This window comes from Camelus ferus, chromosome 35 (assembly GCF_009834535.1).
Source record: "Camelus ferus isolate YT-003-E chromosome 35, BCGSAC_Cfer_1.0, whole genome shotgun sequence".
NCBI classification, from domain to species: Eukaryota; Metazoa; Chordata; class Mammalia; order Artiodactyla; family Camelidae; genus Camelus; species Camelus ferus.
In genome coordinates, this window is record NC_045730.1 from 8,144,874 (window position 1) to 8,163,389 (window position 18,516).

General features: G+C 35.4%; 1 protein-coding gene across 1 annotated transcript in view; it reads right to left on the bottom strand.

Moving 5' to 3' along the window:
- Positions 1–18,516, bottom strand: part of MALRD1 (MAM and LDL receptor class A domain containing 1) — a 365,316-nt gene that overhangs the window by 225,233 nt on the left and 121,567 nt on the right. Inside the window, exons 17-18 of the mRNA XM_032474166.1 lie at positions 2,963–3,208; positions 547–704 (exon numbers count right to left, since the gene is read on the bottom strand). Coding sequence (XP_032330057.1) covers positions 547–704; positions 2,963–3,208 — 404 coding nt within the window. The remainder of the gene's footprint in view (positions 1–546; positions 705–2,962; positions 3,209–18,516) is intronic.

Sequence of the window (18,516 nt, forward strand, 5' to 3'; positions counted from 1 at the left end):
TAAAGCCATGATAGAAACATCCAATTAATCCACGGTAAGAAAACGCATTACCGTGTCATCATTAATAAGCGGTTCAATGTAATCATACCTTGATCATTCTCCTGAGCAGTTCGGTCCTTTGCACGGTGTGCTTAGAACCAGAATGTCTCATATGAATTCCCTTAAGGACTGCTCACATAAAATTAAAATGGATAGCTGCTCTCCTTTCAGAGGTACAGATAACCTCATCTCTTTTACTGGGAAGGGTAGGGAAGGAAATACTTAAATAGAGTGAAGACACTTGTGTGTGTCTTAGGCTAACTGTTATCATAAAAGGAGTCTCCGGGGTTCAGTCATAACCACAGGGTGTGATGCCGAAATCAAAGCCAGTTCCCATGCCCGGTTTACCAAACTCCACGGGGCACGTGAACCACGAGGTGCAGCTCCCTCTGGTGATGGGAGGTTTCCTAGGGCCAAGTAAGCAGAGCTGTGATAAACTCCCTTTGGCCACGTGCTGCCCGCAGGAAACTTGGCTAAGCTCAGAGGCATCACAGGCCGAGGTCCTACCTTAATGAGGATCTGAATGGAGCCCGTGGCTTTTGCAGATATGAAATACCAGAAGCTCATGCTGCACGCTGCGCTGGATTCGTGCCACAGACCACTCTTGAGGTGCGCCTCTTCGCCCCGAAGGCCCATTGGGGTAGCCTCCAGATACAAGAAGTGCCCTGGGAAAAAGACGGGATTCAGATGAGGCAAAAAAGTAGCATTCGGGGGATTATTTTAACTGTTCCATCTTAGTTAGGGTTTTTTCACTGCACTTCATTACGATCGGAACTGCCAAAAGTATTTCCACTTGAAAGAGAAAGGAAATCTCTTAGCCTTGCCTCCAGCTCACTGACTGAACAATTTCCAACTGTCCGGGCTTTTAGTGAAGTACTTCATAGTATGCAGATTAACTGGTCTGCAGGATATTTATGCCATGGAATAACAACATAGTTATAGAAATCATTTCCATGGACTCCCTAAACTACCCAGTTATTGTAAAACAATGCAAAGATTGCCTATGAAATATGAACACAGGAATATGACATACTTTCAAAAATGCAGTCATCTGTTGAGTGCATAAATAAAATGTGGAAAATTTTAATACACAGCATAAGAGAAAAGACATTGTGTTTTCTGCTTGTGTATCCAAATTTCTAAAACATTTTACATATGTCAGGCTGAGTTTGAATGGGACTCAGACCTTCCTCTCTTTGGTTTGGTTGGTCTGGCTTGGAGAGCTTGGCTTGATCATAGGCCTGTGAAATTTCAGTATTTAGACACCCTTTTCCTACTCTGTAGCATCCAGGAATTCAAGCTCCCTCCTTTATTCTGCTAATGTCTTTTGTCCCTTGACTGATGAATCTGAGGCTAGACCTCAGCTTAATGTAAAAATGAACCATACCCAGCACCTTTCACACAGGTGATCTTACAGCTACATCTGCAAAACACCCTTACAGCTGTCCAACTGCTTTCCCCTTCATACACACCACCTCATCTGATCTCCATAATCCCTGGTTGGTGTGCAGGGAAAATTCTATGATTTCCATTGGACAGATGAGAAATTTGAGAACCTGGAAAGTTAAATGACTTGCTAATGATCAAATGACTGGCAGAATTCAAGGTTATTGATTATAAGTGTGTATCATTTAGGAACAGTACCTGATGGCAGAGTATAGTATCATCTATCTTCAATTACCAAAATAATACTAAATTTTGATCACTCACTGCTATATGTTAAATTGTGTTCCCTAAAATATGTGGAAGTCCTAATTCTAGTCCCTGTAAATGTGACTTTATTTGAAAATAGGGTCTTTACTGATGATCAAGTTAAAATAAAAGTCATGAGGGTGGGCCTTAGTCCAATAAGACTATGTTAATTAAAGTGGGGGAAATTTAATCCAAAAAAAAACCCCAAAACAATAATTTGAAAAGATACATGTACCCCAAAATTCACAGCATTATTATTTACAATTATCAAGATATGGAAGCAAACTAAGTGTCCATCAACAGAGGAATGGATAAAGATGCTGTGGTCTATCTACCTATCTATATACATACACACAATGGAATACTACTTGGCCACAAAAAAGAACAAAATTTTGCCATTTGCAGCAACACAGGTGGACTTGGGAGGGCATTATGCTAAGTGAAAGAAGTCAGACAGAGAAAGACAAATACTGTATGATATCACTTATATGTGGAATATTAAAAATACAACAAACTAGTGACTGTAACAAAAAAGAAACAGACTCACAGATACAGAGAACAAACCAGTGGTTACCAGTGGGGGAAGCAATCTAGGAGTGGAGGGGTGGGAGGAACAAACCACTAAGTATCAGGCAGGATTCGTGCCACAGACCACTCAGGGATGCATTGTACAACACGGAGAATAGTGCCAATATTCTGTAATAACTGTAAATGGAGTGTCACCTCTAAAAATTGTATGAAAAAAATTTTTTAAATAAGAAATACATTATACAGGAAAAACCACCAAGGTAAAACAAATGGAATAATATGAAATAAAAGGCATGATTTTTAACATAAATAAATAAAATGAAAAAGGGAAATTTAGACCCAGAGATAGGCATACACGGGGGAAGACAATGAAAGAGAAGAAAACCACATACAAGCCAAGCAGTGACTGAGGCTATTGGAAGCAAGGTGAGAGGCGTGGACCAGATGACTCTCCTCACAGCCCTCACAAAAAGGAACCAGCCCTCCTGACACCTTGATTTCAGACTTCTAGTCACCCAAACTGGGAGACAATAAACGCCTGTTGTCTTCACCACCCAGTGTGCAGCGCTCTGTTGTGCAGCCCTGGGGGACCAGCACACTTGTCATGGCACCATCATGGTGGTCCCTCCAGATGCTCTCCGGGAGGACAGTGTGATGCTCGCTGTGAGAATGACTGAGGGACTGTACCAACCTAATAACCTACCATTTTCATTTCCAAGTGTGTGGTCTCTGGGAGGTCTGAGGCTTTGGGGAGAGCCAACTCCCAAAATCCAATCAAAGTTTTCAGCCAGGGAGTTCTGCCAACCGCACCAGCCTTTTTCGAAAGTACAGGAGCCACCACATTCATTTTCATCAGTGTAATCTCCACAGTCATCAACAAAATCACAGCTCTGCTCCGGTTTATAACATTTCCCATTCTGACATTCCCGATAGCCGTGTGGACAGGAACCTGAAAAACAAATAAACAAAAAAAAAGAAGAATGAGGAAACCCTCCTAACACATTAGTGAGGTTAAAAGGGAGTAAGAGTAGATTCATTTTAATACATAAAGAAACATAGTGTTCTTAGGAGCTTGAGATGACTGACTCCTTACCTCTCCCTGCAAATCCCCTCCAGGGTTCTGGCCAATAGATCACCCACAGGATCATTCAACACAAAAAGAAAAATTAAGCAGTATTCTGTTGATTTAGCAAAGTGCCCCAAGTCTCCTAAAATACAGCATTTCTTGTAGGGTACATTCGAGGATGTGAACTAAATCTGAAAGTCAAAGTGAGGGTTTCAATTCTTTACCCTGAAACAAAACCTTTAGGGTAATAAGAGCTTATGTATAATGAGGTATTGGAAATACGTTCCATCTGCATCCACGCACTCCACTTAGACGCCAAATGTATATATGATACTTCCTTAGAAGCAGTAGCATGAATATACAAGTAATATTCAACTTTCCAACAGATTTTTCTCTCCAAAATGAGTGTGTGTCAGTTGTTTGGAATCTTAGAAGAAATCTCCCTATAAAGTGATGTTAACCATAAAGATGTTTTCACAGCATTTAAGATAAAGAGCAGTGCTTCTGAACACATGGATTTGCGCTTATGCTGATATTTAGTTTTGTGACTTGGATCTACACCTACACTTGATCTCCCTCTCTGAAAAGAGAAAAAATAATAGTAAAACCTAGAAAAGTTAAGCTAATTAGAAAGACCATTGTTTGTATCACCAAGTGCCTAGGACAGTGCCCCCCCCCCCCCCCCCCGTGGGTAATCAGTAAATCTCGTCAGATTAGACCAATGAGTGAAAGTGCCTTGGAAATGATGAGGCAGGTCAATACAGCATGGTCATGGCATTAGTGTTAGCCTGCTCCAGTTGTACAATAGAATGTAACCACCATGGGTGACAATAGTTCAGGAGAAAAAGTTGTTCAGAGATCCAGCTTGGGACATCAACATCACGTTTGCTCTGTCTTCCTTCCCATCTTCGTCATCTGCCAGACAGGAGAGCTGGTAACTTCTCCTTCCTTTCCAGATCACTTCTTACTTCCTTTCTACATGCTGGCTTCCATGGCCTGAGATGGACTGTCTGCTGGTTGAGGACTGGTGTGGGTAGAGGCAGAAGACAATTCGGGGATGGACTGGAAAGTGTTCTGGGCGTTGGAGACACCCACGAATAAAATCTCACAGAGAAGCTTTTATGTCCTGGATCAGTCTCACATTTTAGAAAATAGAAGGCTAAGAGGGGAGAAGTGGAAGGAGAGGAATGGAAGGTCGTGTAGAAACCATTGGGGAGGAGGCTGTGTTCTGAAGGTTCCTACCATTTTGCGTGCTAAGCTGTTCCTGGACTGCTCATTCGAAATTGCCTAATTAAATTGCCCTGACACTTGCAAAGCCTCTGAAAGTAAGTTTCAACCATGCATTCTGCTTCTAACAAAACTTTCTTGTCTGGGTTAATTGCTACCATTTTCTTTTCTTGCAGTATAGGATTAACCAATTTTTATTTAGTTGCCCAGTTCAAGTAGCAGATTGGGGATAAAGCAAAAGACCTTTAATGTTCCAATTACAGAGCTTGACTTAGCATCACAACATTAAAGCATATCTGAGCTACACAGAAATGGAGATCACTTACACTAACCCTCTCACTTATAAATGAGAAAAATGAGAATTATAGATATTAAATGACATGATTTTTCAAGAGCAGAAATGCAATTTGGACCCAGGTCTATTGTATTCAGAATTATTTTTTAAATCCATTGACTTGAAGAGCAGGAACAGGTCAACTATTACAAGACATAAGACCACGGAAGGACAGAAATGGTGGTGTTGACTACCAGATGCATTATTTCTCATGAATCTGTTGAGAACCTGAGAAATTACTAGATCATTTAATTTTACACAATTGACATTTGTATTGATTCTGTCCATTCCAATTTGTTTGGGGAGTAAAAACAAATTTACTGGTTTTAAAGATGCTCTTCTACAAAGCCGAGTGAATCAAGTTCAAATCTAATTCTCTTAAAACAAACAAGAAAATAACTTGGACATGTTCCTAAATGGAAGTGTAGAATAGAGCCCAATATATTACACAACCAATATAGTTAATAGTTTAAGATAGTCACAATGATTAAGTTTTACATTTCAAAAACACAAATACCTGCATAATTTTAAAACATACTATTTCAAATATTGCACACGATTCATTTTGAACAGAAAGCCCTCCACATCAATAATTTCACTACTATCATGCATTTTACCCAAAAAATAACACATTTTTTGATAAATATCAAAGGAAACTACCAACCACTGTTACTTACCTACTTCTAAATTATCTTCTCTGTTGTTTTGGCCAAAGAAATCAACTACCTAAGAGTAGAGTGTATATCTTTATTTTTTTAACTGTGTTTTGTTTTATTTTATTTTATTTTATTTTATTTTTAACAGCTTTTTAGTGAGTTATAGTCATTTTACAATGTTGTGTCAAATTACAGTGTAGAGCATAATTTTTCAGCCATACATGAACATATATATATTCATTGTCACATTTTTTTCACTGTGAGCTACCACAAGATCTTGTATATATTTCCCTGTGCTATATACAGTATAACCTTATTTATCAATTCTGCATATGCCTGTCAGTATCTACAGATTTTGAACTCCCAGTCTATCCCTTCCTGCCCCCTGCCCCCTTGGCAACCACAAGTTTGTATTCTATGTCTATGAGTCTGTTTCTGCTTCTGTATTTACGTTTTTTTTTTTTAAATATTCCACATATGAATCATCTCATATGGTATTTTTCTTTCTCTTTCTGGCTTACTTCACTTAGAATGACATTCTCCAGGAACATCCATGTTGCTGCAAATGCCATTATGTTGTCATTTTTATGGCTGAATAGTATTCCATTGTATAAATTTATCACTTCTTCTTTATCCAGTCATCTGTTGATAGACATTTAGGCTGTTTCCATGTCTTGGCTATTGTAAATAGTGCTGCCAAGGTGTATATCTTTAAATGGTTCTGATATTAAGGCTGTTATGAAATTATGTAACTTTGATTCTTACCAAAAAATTATTTAAATTTAATTAAAATTAAATCTTGATGGGCAGTTTAATTCTGTAAGAAACTATAAAAGTAAAGAACCTCCCAAGTAAACATTAGAGATATCTGAAACTTAACATGCTTAAATCCAAACTCTGATTCTTGGTCTCCAAACTTTTTCACCAAACATCTATGTTTTCTATGTTAATGGCATCTATGTTAATGGAAATCCTGTAACTCTACTTATTTAGAGAAAAAAAAATCTTGTAAGGAGCTCTGTGCTAAATCTGACTCCACTTTAGATGTAGGACTTGACTGCTGACAGCTCTTCCCCACTGTGCCACACATCTGGGACAGCTGGTAAGAGGGGAAAGGTGCTCCCCATTAGTAGGAGATTAAAAGCACGCAAGCCTCTTCCTGTGTACAGGAACATTCAGCCGGGTCCCAACCTCTAACCACCATAAAACTCTAAGCCTGTTTCCTTTCCTTGCTCTATAAAACTAGTTTCGGACATGCCTGGGAGCTTCCTTCAGTTCCCAGAAAGCCTCATTATGTGAGTAATAGACATTCTTAAACCATCTTGATGTGTATGTGGTGTCATCAGTCTTAATATCTGAACAAATTTTGGATGGAGGTTCATTTGGTAACTGAGGGTGGTCCCAAGTTCTAGGAACTGTAATAGTAATATATATACTTTTCCATCTCATAACTCATATGTAGCATTTCATCGAATTCTGTCAACTGTCAATCCCACCATTAGAATATATCTCATCACCTCTACTGTTACTATTTTGGTTCAAGTCACTATCATTCTTTGTGATTTTATTGCAATGCTTTCCTTCCTGATCTCTGTACCCTACCCATGTCCTGTATGGTCCATTAAACAATAAAGGGTCCTGGTAATATCTTATATAAATTGAATGTCCCTTCTCTGCCCCAAAATTTACAATATTTAAATACTATTCCCCATTAAAAGGAATGAGGTTTTCTTGCAAAAATTGTCTATTTGGGGCTAAAAAAATAAAGTCCAAGATGAGACTGGAAGTTTTTTTTGTACCAAAATAAAATGATGTGCTCAAAAAATTACAGCATTATGATGAAAGGTTGAGTCAACTTAGAGAAAATTAATGGTCAAATCAGAAATAATTTCAGCATCAAAATCAGTAACAATAGGACTTTTGCTCCTAGCACACAGAGTAAGAAAGAGTAAGAAGGTATAAAATTATCCTTCAGCCATAAACAACCAGAAACCTGGGGAAAATCTATTCAACAAGTATCTTCAGACACTCAACAGAAAGCACAGGATTGTAGTCCCTTAGAGAAAGGGAAAAAAGGGAAGTCCTATCTAGGATTACCCCAGACTTCCTGGAGGCACTTTCTAGACTGCAGACCAGCAGAAGTGAGGTCGCACTGAATTGAGGAGGTAGAGGCTGGGACAGCTAGAATTTGTAAGGCAGGGAGGAGGGAGAAAGGAAGGTAAAGCGATCCAGGGACATGCTTAAGTCTCTGCTGAATCCTAATTTTCGTATTTGTAGTTAAATCCACAAAGAAAGACAACTCCTAAGAAAACAATGACTAAAATATAAACTGAAAAATTACCAGAGTTTACAGAAAGCCAAGTATCTTAGTTTCTGCCACCCAGAGTGGAGAATCTTTGGTAAATAAACAGGACATTCAGTAGCAACTCCAGAAAGGGTACAATTTAATAATGGGCAAAGTAACTGTAGAAGGAGGTAGATTCCAGACCATGGATTGGAACTACAGTCTCAGGACCAAATGTGGCCTTCCACCTGTTTAAGTAAACGACATAGCACTGAGCCTTAGCCACTGCCCACTTGTTTGCATACTACCTAAGGTCACTTTCACACTGAAATGGCCGCTGAGTAGTTGCAATCAAGACCATACGTCCCGCAAAGGTGAACATGCTCGCTCTCTGAACATATTGTTCTCTTAACCTCAACTTGTTTCTAAATTTGATTGCTTTAAAAAGAAGACTAAATAAAGTTTCCCTTAAGTTAAAAAAAAAAATTTTGCAGTAAAAGGTTGCTGACTTCCATCCTAAACCTGTTTTTCAAAAAAACTTAAAAAGAAGCCTGAAAAGGACCACACAGAACTGTAAGCAATTTAAGTGCCCCTAGAACAAAGTTTATAAAGGACTATACCAAACTTCAGCGCTTAGCAACATAGAATTCACAGGGCCCAGCATCAAATTAAAACTTAAAAAAGCATATGAGGAAGCAGGAAAATAGGATCTATAAACAGAAGAAAATTAGAGTTAAAAATAGAGCCTGAAGCAAGTCCCCTTCACCTCTCTGTCAGCTTCCTAACTTTTCTTAATGTTTTTCTTCATGTTTGTGTGTTATTGTTTTTCATTATTTTACTATAAATTATCTGTGTTTATAGTTAAGATAGATCTCTGTTAAGAAGTATAGATTTAGTTTTATTTTCTTCTTTTTTTCCATGTATCCTGACAATCTTTGACTTTCAATTAAACCAATTACTTCATGCATATCTAATGTAATTTCTGAGATATTAGGATTTATATCAATCAACTTACTATTTTCCCATCTGTTTTAGATTCCCTCTTTCCTTTATTGCCTTTTGTGATTAATCATTTATATTATTATTCCCTTCCCTTTGCTTATTAATCATAAATTCTTTCATAATTATTATTTACAACATACATCCTTGACATGTTAAAAATCCATGCTATCAACTTAATATAGTTTAATCTATTTATTTTTGCAAGGCTTTCTGCAGAACAGGCGTGGGGTGGAACTGTGGTTTTCTGACTGTCTTTCCTTTCTTCATCTGCTTATCACTCAGTAAAACGTCTCTTATAAAACTGTAACCCACCCCAACGTCTGTAAGGACTAATCAAGGCAAATTTTCTAGCAATGTTGCTGGTGGTGTTACTGCTATTTTTTCCTCCCCCTTTTCTTCTCACACCATTCTGCTGGGAGTGGGTACCTGTCTGTTATGAAGTAACCCAGATTTCTCCCATTTAGTTGTCTACAAGGCCTCCAGCTGTCTGAGGTCATCACCACAGGAAATGTTTATAGTTTTTCTCAGGATTTCTCTGGACTATAAACATTTCTAATTAGTGGGTTCTGCACGCACATAAATTCTACCTCTTCTCTCTTCCTAGTAGTAAAATTATAACACCATTGTCTTAAGCCAGAAACCGAAACTTTGTCTTGATTACATCTCAGATTCTACCCACCTCTACATCCAGTTGCTTCTACAACCCTAAATAACTCTTCCATCCATTCCTCACCATAGTGGGAAATGGTCAACTCCTCTCTGACCTACTGAGTTACAGAATATTATCTAATACTTAAGAATAAAACACAAAAAAGGACTGTATGTCTTTCAGTATCATACTGGGACATTAATGAGACCACCCAAAGACTCTTTCATTTTTTTTGGACAAAGTACCACTTTTGGCTTTGCTATTTGCTAGTAAGAGATAAGACCCTAGGAAACACTTGGTAACTGGTAGGCTTGTGACCAGTAGAGATACAAAAACCTGACCAAAAACAAAAAAAAATTCACCACCAACAAAAAAAAGCCCAAAAAGTAACCCCCAAAGTTTAGACTATTTTGTTCTAAAAGAAATTAACCAAATTTCTCTCTAAATTAAAAAAAAAATTCTATTCAGTTCCTCAAATGCAATCCATTGTAAGATCTTGCCAAGTTGCTCATTAATATTCTGGTTAAGTCATTTTGACATTTATTCTTTTTTTATTTTCATAAGTTATGTTTTTAACTTTTGAAAATTATATAATACTAATTACTATACTTAACATAGATAGACAACAAGTTTCCACTGTCTACCACATGAAACTATATTCAATATCTTGTAGTAACCTGTAATGAAAAAGAACATGAAAAGGAATATATGTATGAACATGTACAATTGAAACATTATGCTGTACACCAGAAATTGACATGTTATAAACTGACTATACTTCCACAAAAAAAAAAAGGAAATTATACCACGCTGCCTGTAACAATCTTTGCTGTTCATCTTAATGTGCTTTCCACACTATTGCTGGAGTAATAAACTAAGAAGCAAATCTCATCATATATGTGTATGCATATACACTTCAGTATATACGTTACTTAAATGCTGCCTCAAATTGCTTATAAAATAAGATGCAATACTAAATAAAAACATTAACTGCCTCTAAAACTTTGCATAGAGCTTCAGAAAATATACTAACTAGGTTTGTGCTGCCTCACGGGAAACAGCCTATACCATTTGTGCTACTGGGCTTTGTACCAATCTTCAAAGCTTTAATATGAACATTTATCATGAAGGCTATTACATTGAAATTTTTAATTTATCTGAAATAGGCTACAGTATTAATGGAAATTGAAATCTGAGCTGTGTACTCTGGCAAGATTATACAATATAATTTCCAGGATATTAAAATGTTCTCTGTAACACAAGAAAATGGATTTCTACATCACTACTTTATTGTACCGTGCATGCACTCTAAATGACAAAAAGACTGAAAAAAACAGAAGTGTGTGTTTACATAAGCAGTCTAAGTCATCGAGAACAGTTAAAAAGTCGCTAACGTATGCACATGTTTAAATGAACTTTCTTCGGAAAGGCAATAAAGATGCCAGAATTAAAGTCTCTTCACAAATACCTTCTCAAACAATTTCCCAATACAAACAATAACTCATGCTAAGTGAGCAGTAAAGAACTGCACCTCATTTGGTTCAATTGCTTTCACACGATCCACTGGGAGAAGGAAACAAGCAAGTCACAAATTGTTCTGAATTGATAAATGTGCATTCCTGTATATTCACTGCAAACCTAACTAAGAGAAAACTGTAAGTTTTCAATGTTCAGGCTCACCTGTACTTTCACTCTGATGCCTGGGTCATAGCTGCAACACAGTGGGAAAACAGCCAAAGCTTCTTGGCAAATTGACCTTCGTAATTTTTAGGAAAAATTGTGAATAATGTCAAGCCTACAGATCCGAGGGCAATTAATTCAAAGTGAGGAATAACACACATAAAAGTGTGAGAAACTGAGAAGAAGGCATTTCCTTTAAAAGTCTTATCAAGAGGTTCTCCCTTGCTCTTTCCCTTGTCTTTCTTTCTTTCTTGGATGGGTGTTTATTTTATGCTACAATGCAAGAGGTAAACTTTCCAGAAAAAAATTGAGATCAACTTTTGTCTGTCTGTTTTGTCTACTGAAATAGCAGAAATTTCAGCAATGGCTTATTTCTTTCCCCCAAAAGTATAAATGTACAATTTCTAAGAATTTTAATATTTAAAAGTCCACTTGAGAAAAATCACTTGGCCAGGGAATTTTAATTCACAAGAAAATCTCCTTTTTTCATCAGGAATGAACTTTCAGATTATATATGGAGACTGTAATCACAATGAAAAATACACAACCTGATTGAAAATCCCAGGCTTCAGAAACATGATTTTTAAAAAAACAGAAGTCTTATCAATTCATCAGATATAACCTCTCTTATCCAAATAAAATTTCCTTTAAATTAACGGTAACTTTTATTAAAAGAATACACAAATGGACTTTTAAAAATTGAATTCTACATCAAGTAGTCCGTGTCTCATCCAATACTCATTATATTGCCTTACTGGATACATTCATTTTTAACTATTTTACCTATTTTGATGCATTTTCTGATGTGTCTAAATAAGATATTTATAATGCTAATTCTTGATTTTTTAATTTTAGGTATAATCCACTGCCTTTGTTCTAGGGGAATGAGGACATAAGTCATATACTGCTCCATTCTCCAATGCATATATTTCTTTTCATATATTCATGAATTTTTGTAATTTTTGGTTATAAAAAAGGACACTATGAACTCATCTACAAAACAGAAACAGACTCAGACTTAGTAGTCTTATGGTCACCGGGGAAAGGACCTGGGAAGGGATACATTTGGGAGTTTGAGATTTGCAAATGTTAGCCACTATATATAAAAATAGGTTAAAAGAAAAAGTTTCTTATGTATAGCACAGGGAACTATGCTCAATATCTTGTAATAACCTTTAATGGAGAAAAATATGAAAACAAATATGCGTACGTATATGCAAGACTAGGACACTGTGCTGTACACAGAAATTGACAAAGTAATTGACTATACTTCAATTAAAAAAACTTCATAGTGTTCATACTATCATAACTATACAAATATTGCCCTTAACTTAATCACATATATATTTAAGTTTATAATAGTTAAGTTCTTAAACAATTGTTATTTTTCTTGCACTTAACTACTTCCCATTTTTCTTTCACTTGATTGTATAAATTAGGTATAAAAAATCCTCTAAACAGAATCAATCTATGAAGTAATTGTGCACTTACACATTTTCTTGAAGATGTTCCTATTGCAGTTTATGGTCCTGACCCAATCTTGATGGACTGCCTTGCAGGCCTCCTGTAGTCCCATATCTGTGGGAATTCCCTTTGCATTTCTCACTAACCTACTTAATAAACAATTACTGAGCTCCAACTATGTGAAGGGCAGTAAAAAAAAAAAAAAAAAAAAAGCAATTCAAAAATGCTTTTAAAGCAATTTAAAAAAATGCAACTTAAATTTCTGTGAGAGGAAATACAAAGTAAACTTATGTGATATATATTCTACCACAGAAAGATGAGGTCACCACTCAAAGATGAGGTCATTATAAGAAAAATTACAAAAACAGGAAGTTACAGAACAATGCTTGTCACTAATATAAACACAAAGATTCTTAAAGAAAATTATCAGCTAAACTCTAGCCATCAGGAAACAGGATAATACATCCTAATCAAGTGGGGTTAATTCTAAGAACTCAAGGCTTAAGATTTGAATATCAGTTAATGTAACACCCACAGTTTAATATTAAAGGACGAATATCACAGATTTTCTTCAGATTCAAAAAGGGCATTTGAAAAGATGTAATATCCAATCATGATTAAATCTCTTAGAGGATTAGGAATAGAAGGGAACTTCTTTAAGCTGATAAAGCTGTACATAAAAAATGCACAACAAGCATCACACTTAATTTAGGAGAAATACCGAATGCTTCTCCCTAAAATCAGACGCAAGGCAACATGCATCTGACCACCACTTATTCTCGACATTGTCCTGGATATTCTAGCCATCAAGAAAAATAAACAAAAGCTTGAAGTTTGGAAAAGAAGAATAACAGTTTTTTTTAATCACATGTCCCATGACTTGAAGTCATAAACAATGACTACTATCAGAACTAATTAGAAAAAGCCTAATATTAGAACAAATATGTGAATTTTGCCAAGATATAAATTCATCATACAAAGGTCAATTATGGTTTTATATACTAGCAATGAACCTCCATGTACAATAAGATAAAAACAAAACAGTACCACTAACAATAGCACTGAAACATATAAAAGTTGGAAATTTTTGAAGTGGGTAAGAGCTATGCAATTAAACTATTAAGTACTACTGAGAGAAACTAAACAATGGTTGAATAATTGGAGAGGTACGCCATGCCCATGGTTAGGAAAAAGTCAGTATTATTCGTGTATCAATTTTCCCCAAACTGACAGATATGATGCTATCACAATCAAATAACATTTACATTAAAATACATAGGATGTAGAACAGGTAGTAAGCTAAGACAAATAAATCAACAGAAGAGAACAAAGCGCTAGTTTGAGATCTATGCTTATGTGATTGATTAATTTTTGACAAAAGCTTCCAAGCAATCAAATAGGTAAACAAAAATCATTTCAACAAATGATTCAAACATCAATGATGTTGGAACACCATATATAATACTGACAAATCAGAGACCTAAATATAAAAACTAAAGCCCTAAAACTTACGAGAAAACATAGAATAATATTTTTGTGACCTTGGGTAAGGAAAGATTGCTAGTGAGGCAAAGAAAGCAGCAAACATTATAGAAAAAAAAATGATAAATTGGGCATTTCTCATCATCAAGACACTATTAAAGAAACAGGACATTCATTGAGAAAAAACTTTATGACACGTATATATGCTGAGACTTACATCCTGATTATGTAACAAATATCTATAATTCAACATTAAACAAAGTAGATTAAAAATGGAAAAAAAAATGCTTAAACAGGCAGTCCATAAAGGAATATATATAGATGACCAAAAGCACAAGTAAAAACCATCAGGAAAAAATAAACTGAAACCATAATGAGACGTCATTTAATACCCACTAGAATTGCTAATATTAAAAAGACAGACAAAGCAAATATTGATTAGAACGAGTAGCAACTGGCAACCTCATACAGTGCTGGTGGCATTATTAAATGATATAATCATTTTTGAAAACTATTTGGTTGTTTTTTATAAAGTGAGACATACATCTGTCCTATGACCAAATATTAGCAGTCCTAGATAGTTACAAGGAGAAAATATATTTCCACAAAGAGATGTGTACACAATTTTTACAGCACCTCAATTCATAACATTCAATAATTTGAAATAATCATGTTTGTCAACAGAATGAGTAACACATTATGATATATTTGTACAATAGAATCCTATTCACAGATAAAAATAAACAAATCAGTGACACTCTAAATATAAGTAAATTTCAAAAACCTTATGCTAAGCAAAACAGCCAGACACACCACTGATGGAAGCCAAGAGCTACCAGCACACACACATACAAGACTGCTCATTAAGTAACGAGAGAGGCAGCTGTTTCACCTAATACACAGAAACAAACACAGAAAATCAAACAAATTGCAGAGACAGAGGAATATGCTTCGAACAAAAGAACAAGATACAAATGCAAGAAGATGTAAGAAAAATGGAGATAAGCAATCTACCTGATGAAGAGTTCCAAAGAATGGTAATAAAAATGCTGACCAAACTTGGCAGAGAAAAATGGATGAGCTCAGTGAGAACTTAAGCAAAGAGTTAGAAAATAGAAGACTCAATCAGAGCTAAAGAATACAATGACTGAAACGAAAAATACACTAGAGGGAGCCAACAGCAGATTACATGACACAGAGTAACAGATAAGAGATCTGGAGGGCAGAAAAATGGAAATAACTTGATCAGAAAAATGACAAGAAAAAAGAATTTTAAAAAATGAGGTACCCCTGAGACAACATCAACTGTACCAACATTTATTTCAGGGGTCGCAAAAAGAGAAGAGAGAGAAAAAGGGACAGAAAACTTACTTGAACAATATCCAGGTCCAAGAATTTCAGAGTCCCAAAAAAGATGAACCCAAAGAGATCTACACCAAGATATTTTATAATTAAAATGACAACAATTAAAGATAAAGAGAAAAATCTTAAAAGCAGCAAGAGAAAAACTACTAATCACATGTAAGGAAAACCCCATAAAACTATTAGCTGATTTTTCAGCAGAAACTTTACAAGTCAGAAGGGAGTGGCAGGATATACTTAAAGTGCTGAAAAGAGGGGGGAAAAAAAGACTTACAAACTAAGATACTCTATCAGGCAAGGTTATCATTCAGAATTGAAGGAAAGGTAAAGAGTTTCCCAGAGAAGCAAAAATTAAAATCCGTTTACCACTGAACTGGTCTTACAAGAAATGTTAAAGGGTCTTCTTTAAGTGGAAAAGAAAAGGCCACACTAGAAATAAGAAAATACATGAAAGAAAAAATTTCACCGGTAAGGCAAATACTTAGTAAAGGAAGGGTATGCATGACCCACTTAGAAAGCTAGTACAAAAGTTAAAAGACAAAATTATTACAATTGACTACAATTAAAATAAGTAGTTAAAGGATACACAGAATAAAAAGATGTAAAATATAACATCAAAAACACAAAATGTCGGGGATGATGTAAAAACACAGTGCTTTTAGAATGTGTTCAAACCTAAAACCTTATACTGCTACGTATAAGGTCAATATATGTGAACCTCATGGTAATTACAAACCAAAAACCTACCACTGATAACACACACACAAAAGAGAAAGGAATCCAAACATAACATTAAAGGTATTCATCAAATCACAAGGGAAGAAACCAAAAGAATAAGCCATTTTCCCATTATTTAAATGCAAAAAATTATAATGCATTATGTATCTACCCATTTAACCCCAACTAAGTTCTAAAAATGCAAATGAAACACAGAGGAATACCAACAAAAGTATTATGTTTATCACTGTATTTACAAGAGCCATAAATTCTTTTCGGCTAGTGATGTCTATCATTTTGACTAGCTGGTGCTTTGGGTCTTAGACTATCATTACATGTTTACATGAACAAACTTGGTAGTGAATCCTTCAATGTGATAGTCTAAGAGCTCTTCAATTATTTTTTAAAATCTATCTCTGCAACACATGAAAACGAATATACGTACGTATATGCATGACTGGGACATTGTGCTGTACACTAGAGACTGACACATTGTAATTGACTGCACTTCAATTAAAAAATAAAATAAAATAAAATCTACCTCTTCAAAGCCAGCTCTCCTTGGTTAACATGTTACATTCTTTTATCTTCTTTTACATTGTAATCTGTCTCTCTCTTTTTTTTTAAGTTGCTTCCCTTTCCTTGCCACAATTTTCTTCAACATTTCCTCAATTTCTAGGGGAATTCATGGTTCAAATTAGATAAAAACATGATTGCATATGAAAGACACTGGAGAAACATATTCAGGACAAATGCACAAATGAAATTATGGCTTCTAGTGCATATGCTACCACCATGCTTCTCCTCACCATAGCAACGGCCGTGATGAACATGCTCTGGCCACTGCACGAAATTTTCAAAATATTTTTGTCTACCGATTGTATTTGGAATGGAACTTGAGGTTTTTTCCTGTATAATACATTGCATAAACATTATTCTACTGAGTTTGGAGTGATTATCTTTTTCACATAAATTTTCCAATATTAATATTTTCCAATATAAATATTAACCCCCCCCAAAAAAAATAAAAAGCAGAGTAAAGAGAGAGAGAGGCATTCCATGAATTTGAGTACTAAAAATCAAGAGATATTCTACTGGGAGAATATTGATTTGGAATATATTCTGTGGAGAAAGCTTGTATATGTAAAATGAACTTTCCTCTTCCCTACCCACATCACATGCAAGTCACCAAATCCTGTGAATCTCGGTACCATTTCTTTCCTCCCCATCACGTATTATGAATAATAAGTGAAACTAGCGAATTTAGCATTTTGGGGCTTTGTGAGAGCAATTTCTTCGAAGGGAACAGGAGGGGTAAGGAAGGTCTGAACCCTTGCTTTAAGCAATGAATGGGACAAGATGCAGGAAAAACAGCAAGTATACAATATGCTTTTAAGAAATTTCAATTTATGTACAATTTAATTTCATAATCTCCCAGCAGGGAAGAAGAGAGGTGGGGGAAAAAAAGGGAAATAACATTAACTAAACACCGACTGTCTACCAACTACCATTTAAAACATACTATATATTATGTCAATTATTTTTCAAACCACTCAGACATAGATTCAAATAGACCCATTTTTACAGGTAAGAAAGGTAAGAATTAGAGAAGTTAAGTAGATCAGATGACAGTACAGAGGCAGTAAGCAGTGCAAAAGTCCAATTTCATGTATCTCTTTAAACTTCAAACACACACACTTTGCACTATGCATATATAGTGCAAACAGTATATATGCATGTAAATATATAGTATAAAATAATAGTATAAAACAGTTCACTAAATTAGAGCGTCAACTACAATCAGACAGATCTCCCCACCTCAGGACTCTTAGTTACTATGCCAGCATCCTCATGAGTGGGTACCAGCCTTTGAAACTACCGCCAAGAATTTCAGGGACATACTTGACCTTAAAGAGAAGCTAAACCACTCAGCCCCCATTGCCTTACATGCATTTTTTTAAGCAAAAGTTGATTGTCATGTTATATTCCAAAATATATTTGTTGTATAACTCATATTTGGAAATTACTGGGAGGATTTAAAACTCACATTTAAAACACACACAAATTAATACTTGATCCCTGTCTTTATTACACTTAAAATGTTTATTAAATTTCTGCCAATAACACAGAGACTATGATACTGGCTAAATTTGCATATGAATATTTAGAAGAGGAATCTTGGTTGTCTTTTCCTTATTAAAATTCATTAAACAATTATTTTTATCCATCATCATTTAGCAATTAACAAAATTGCCATCGAAATAAGCTCTTAAATGTAACTTCTAGAGATGCAATAATAACTTAATATTACTTTTGCTAATAAAGCTCTGGGTC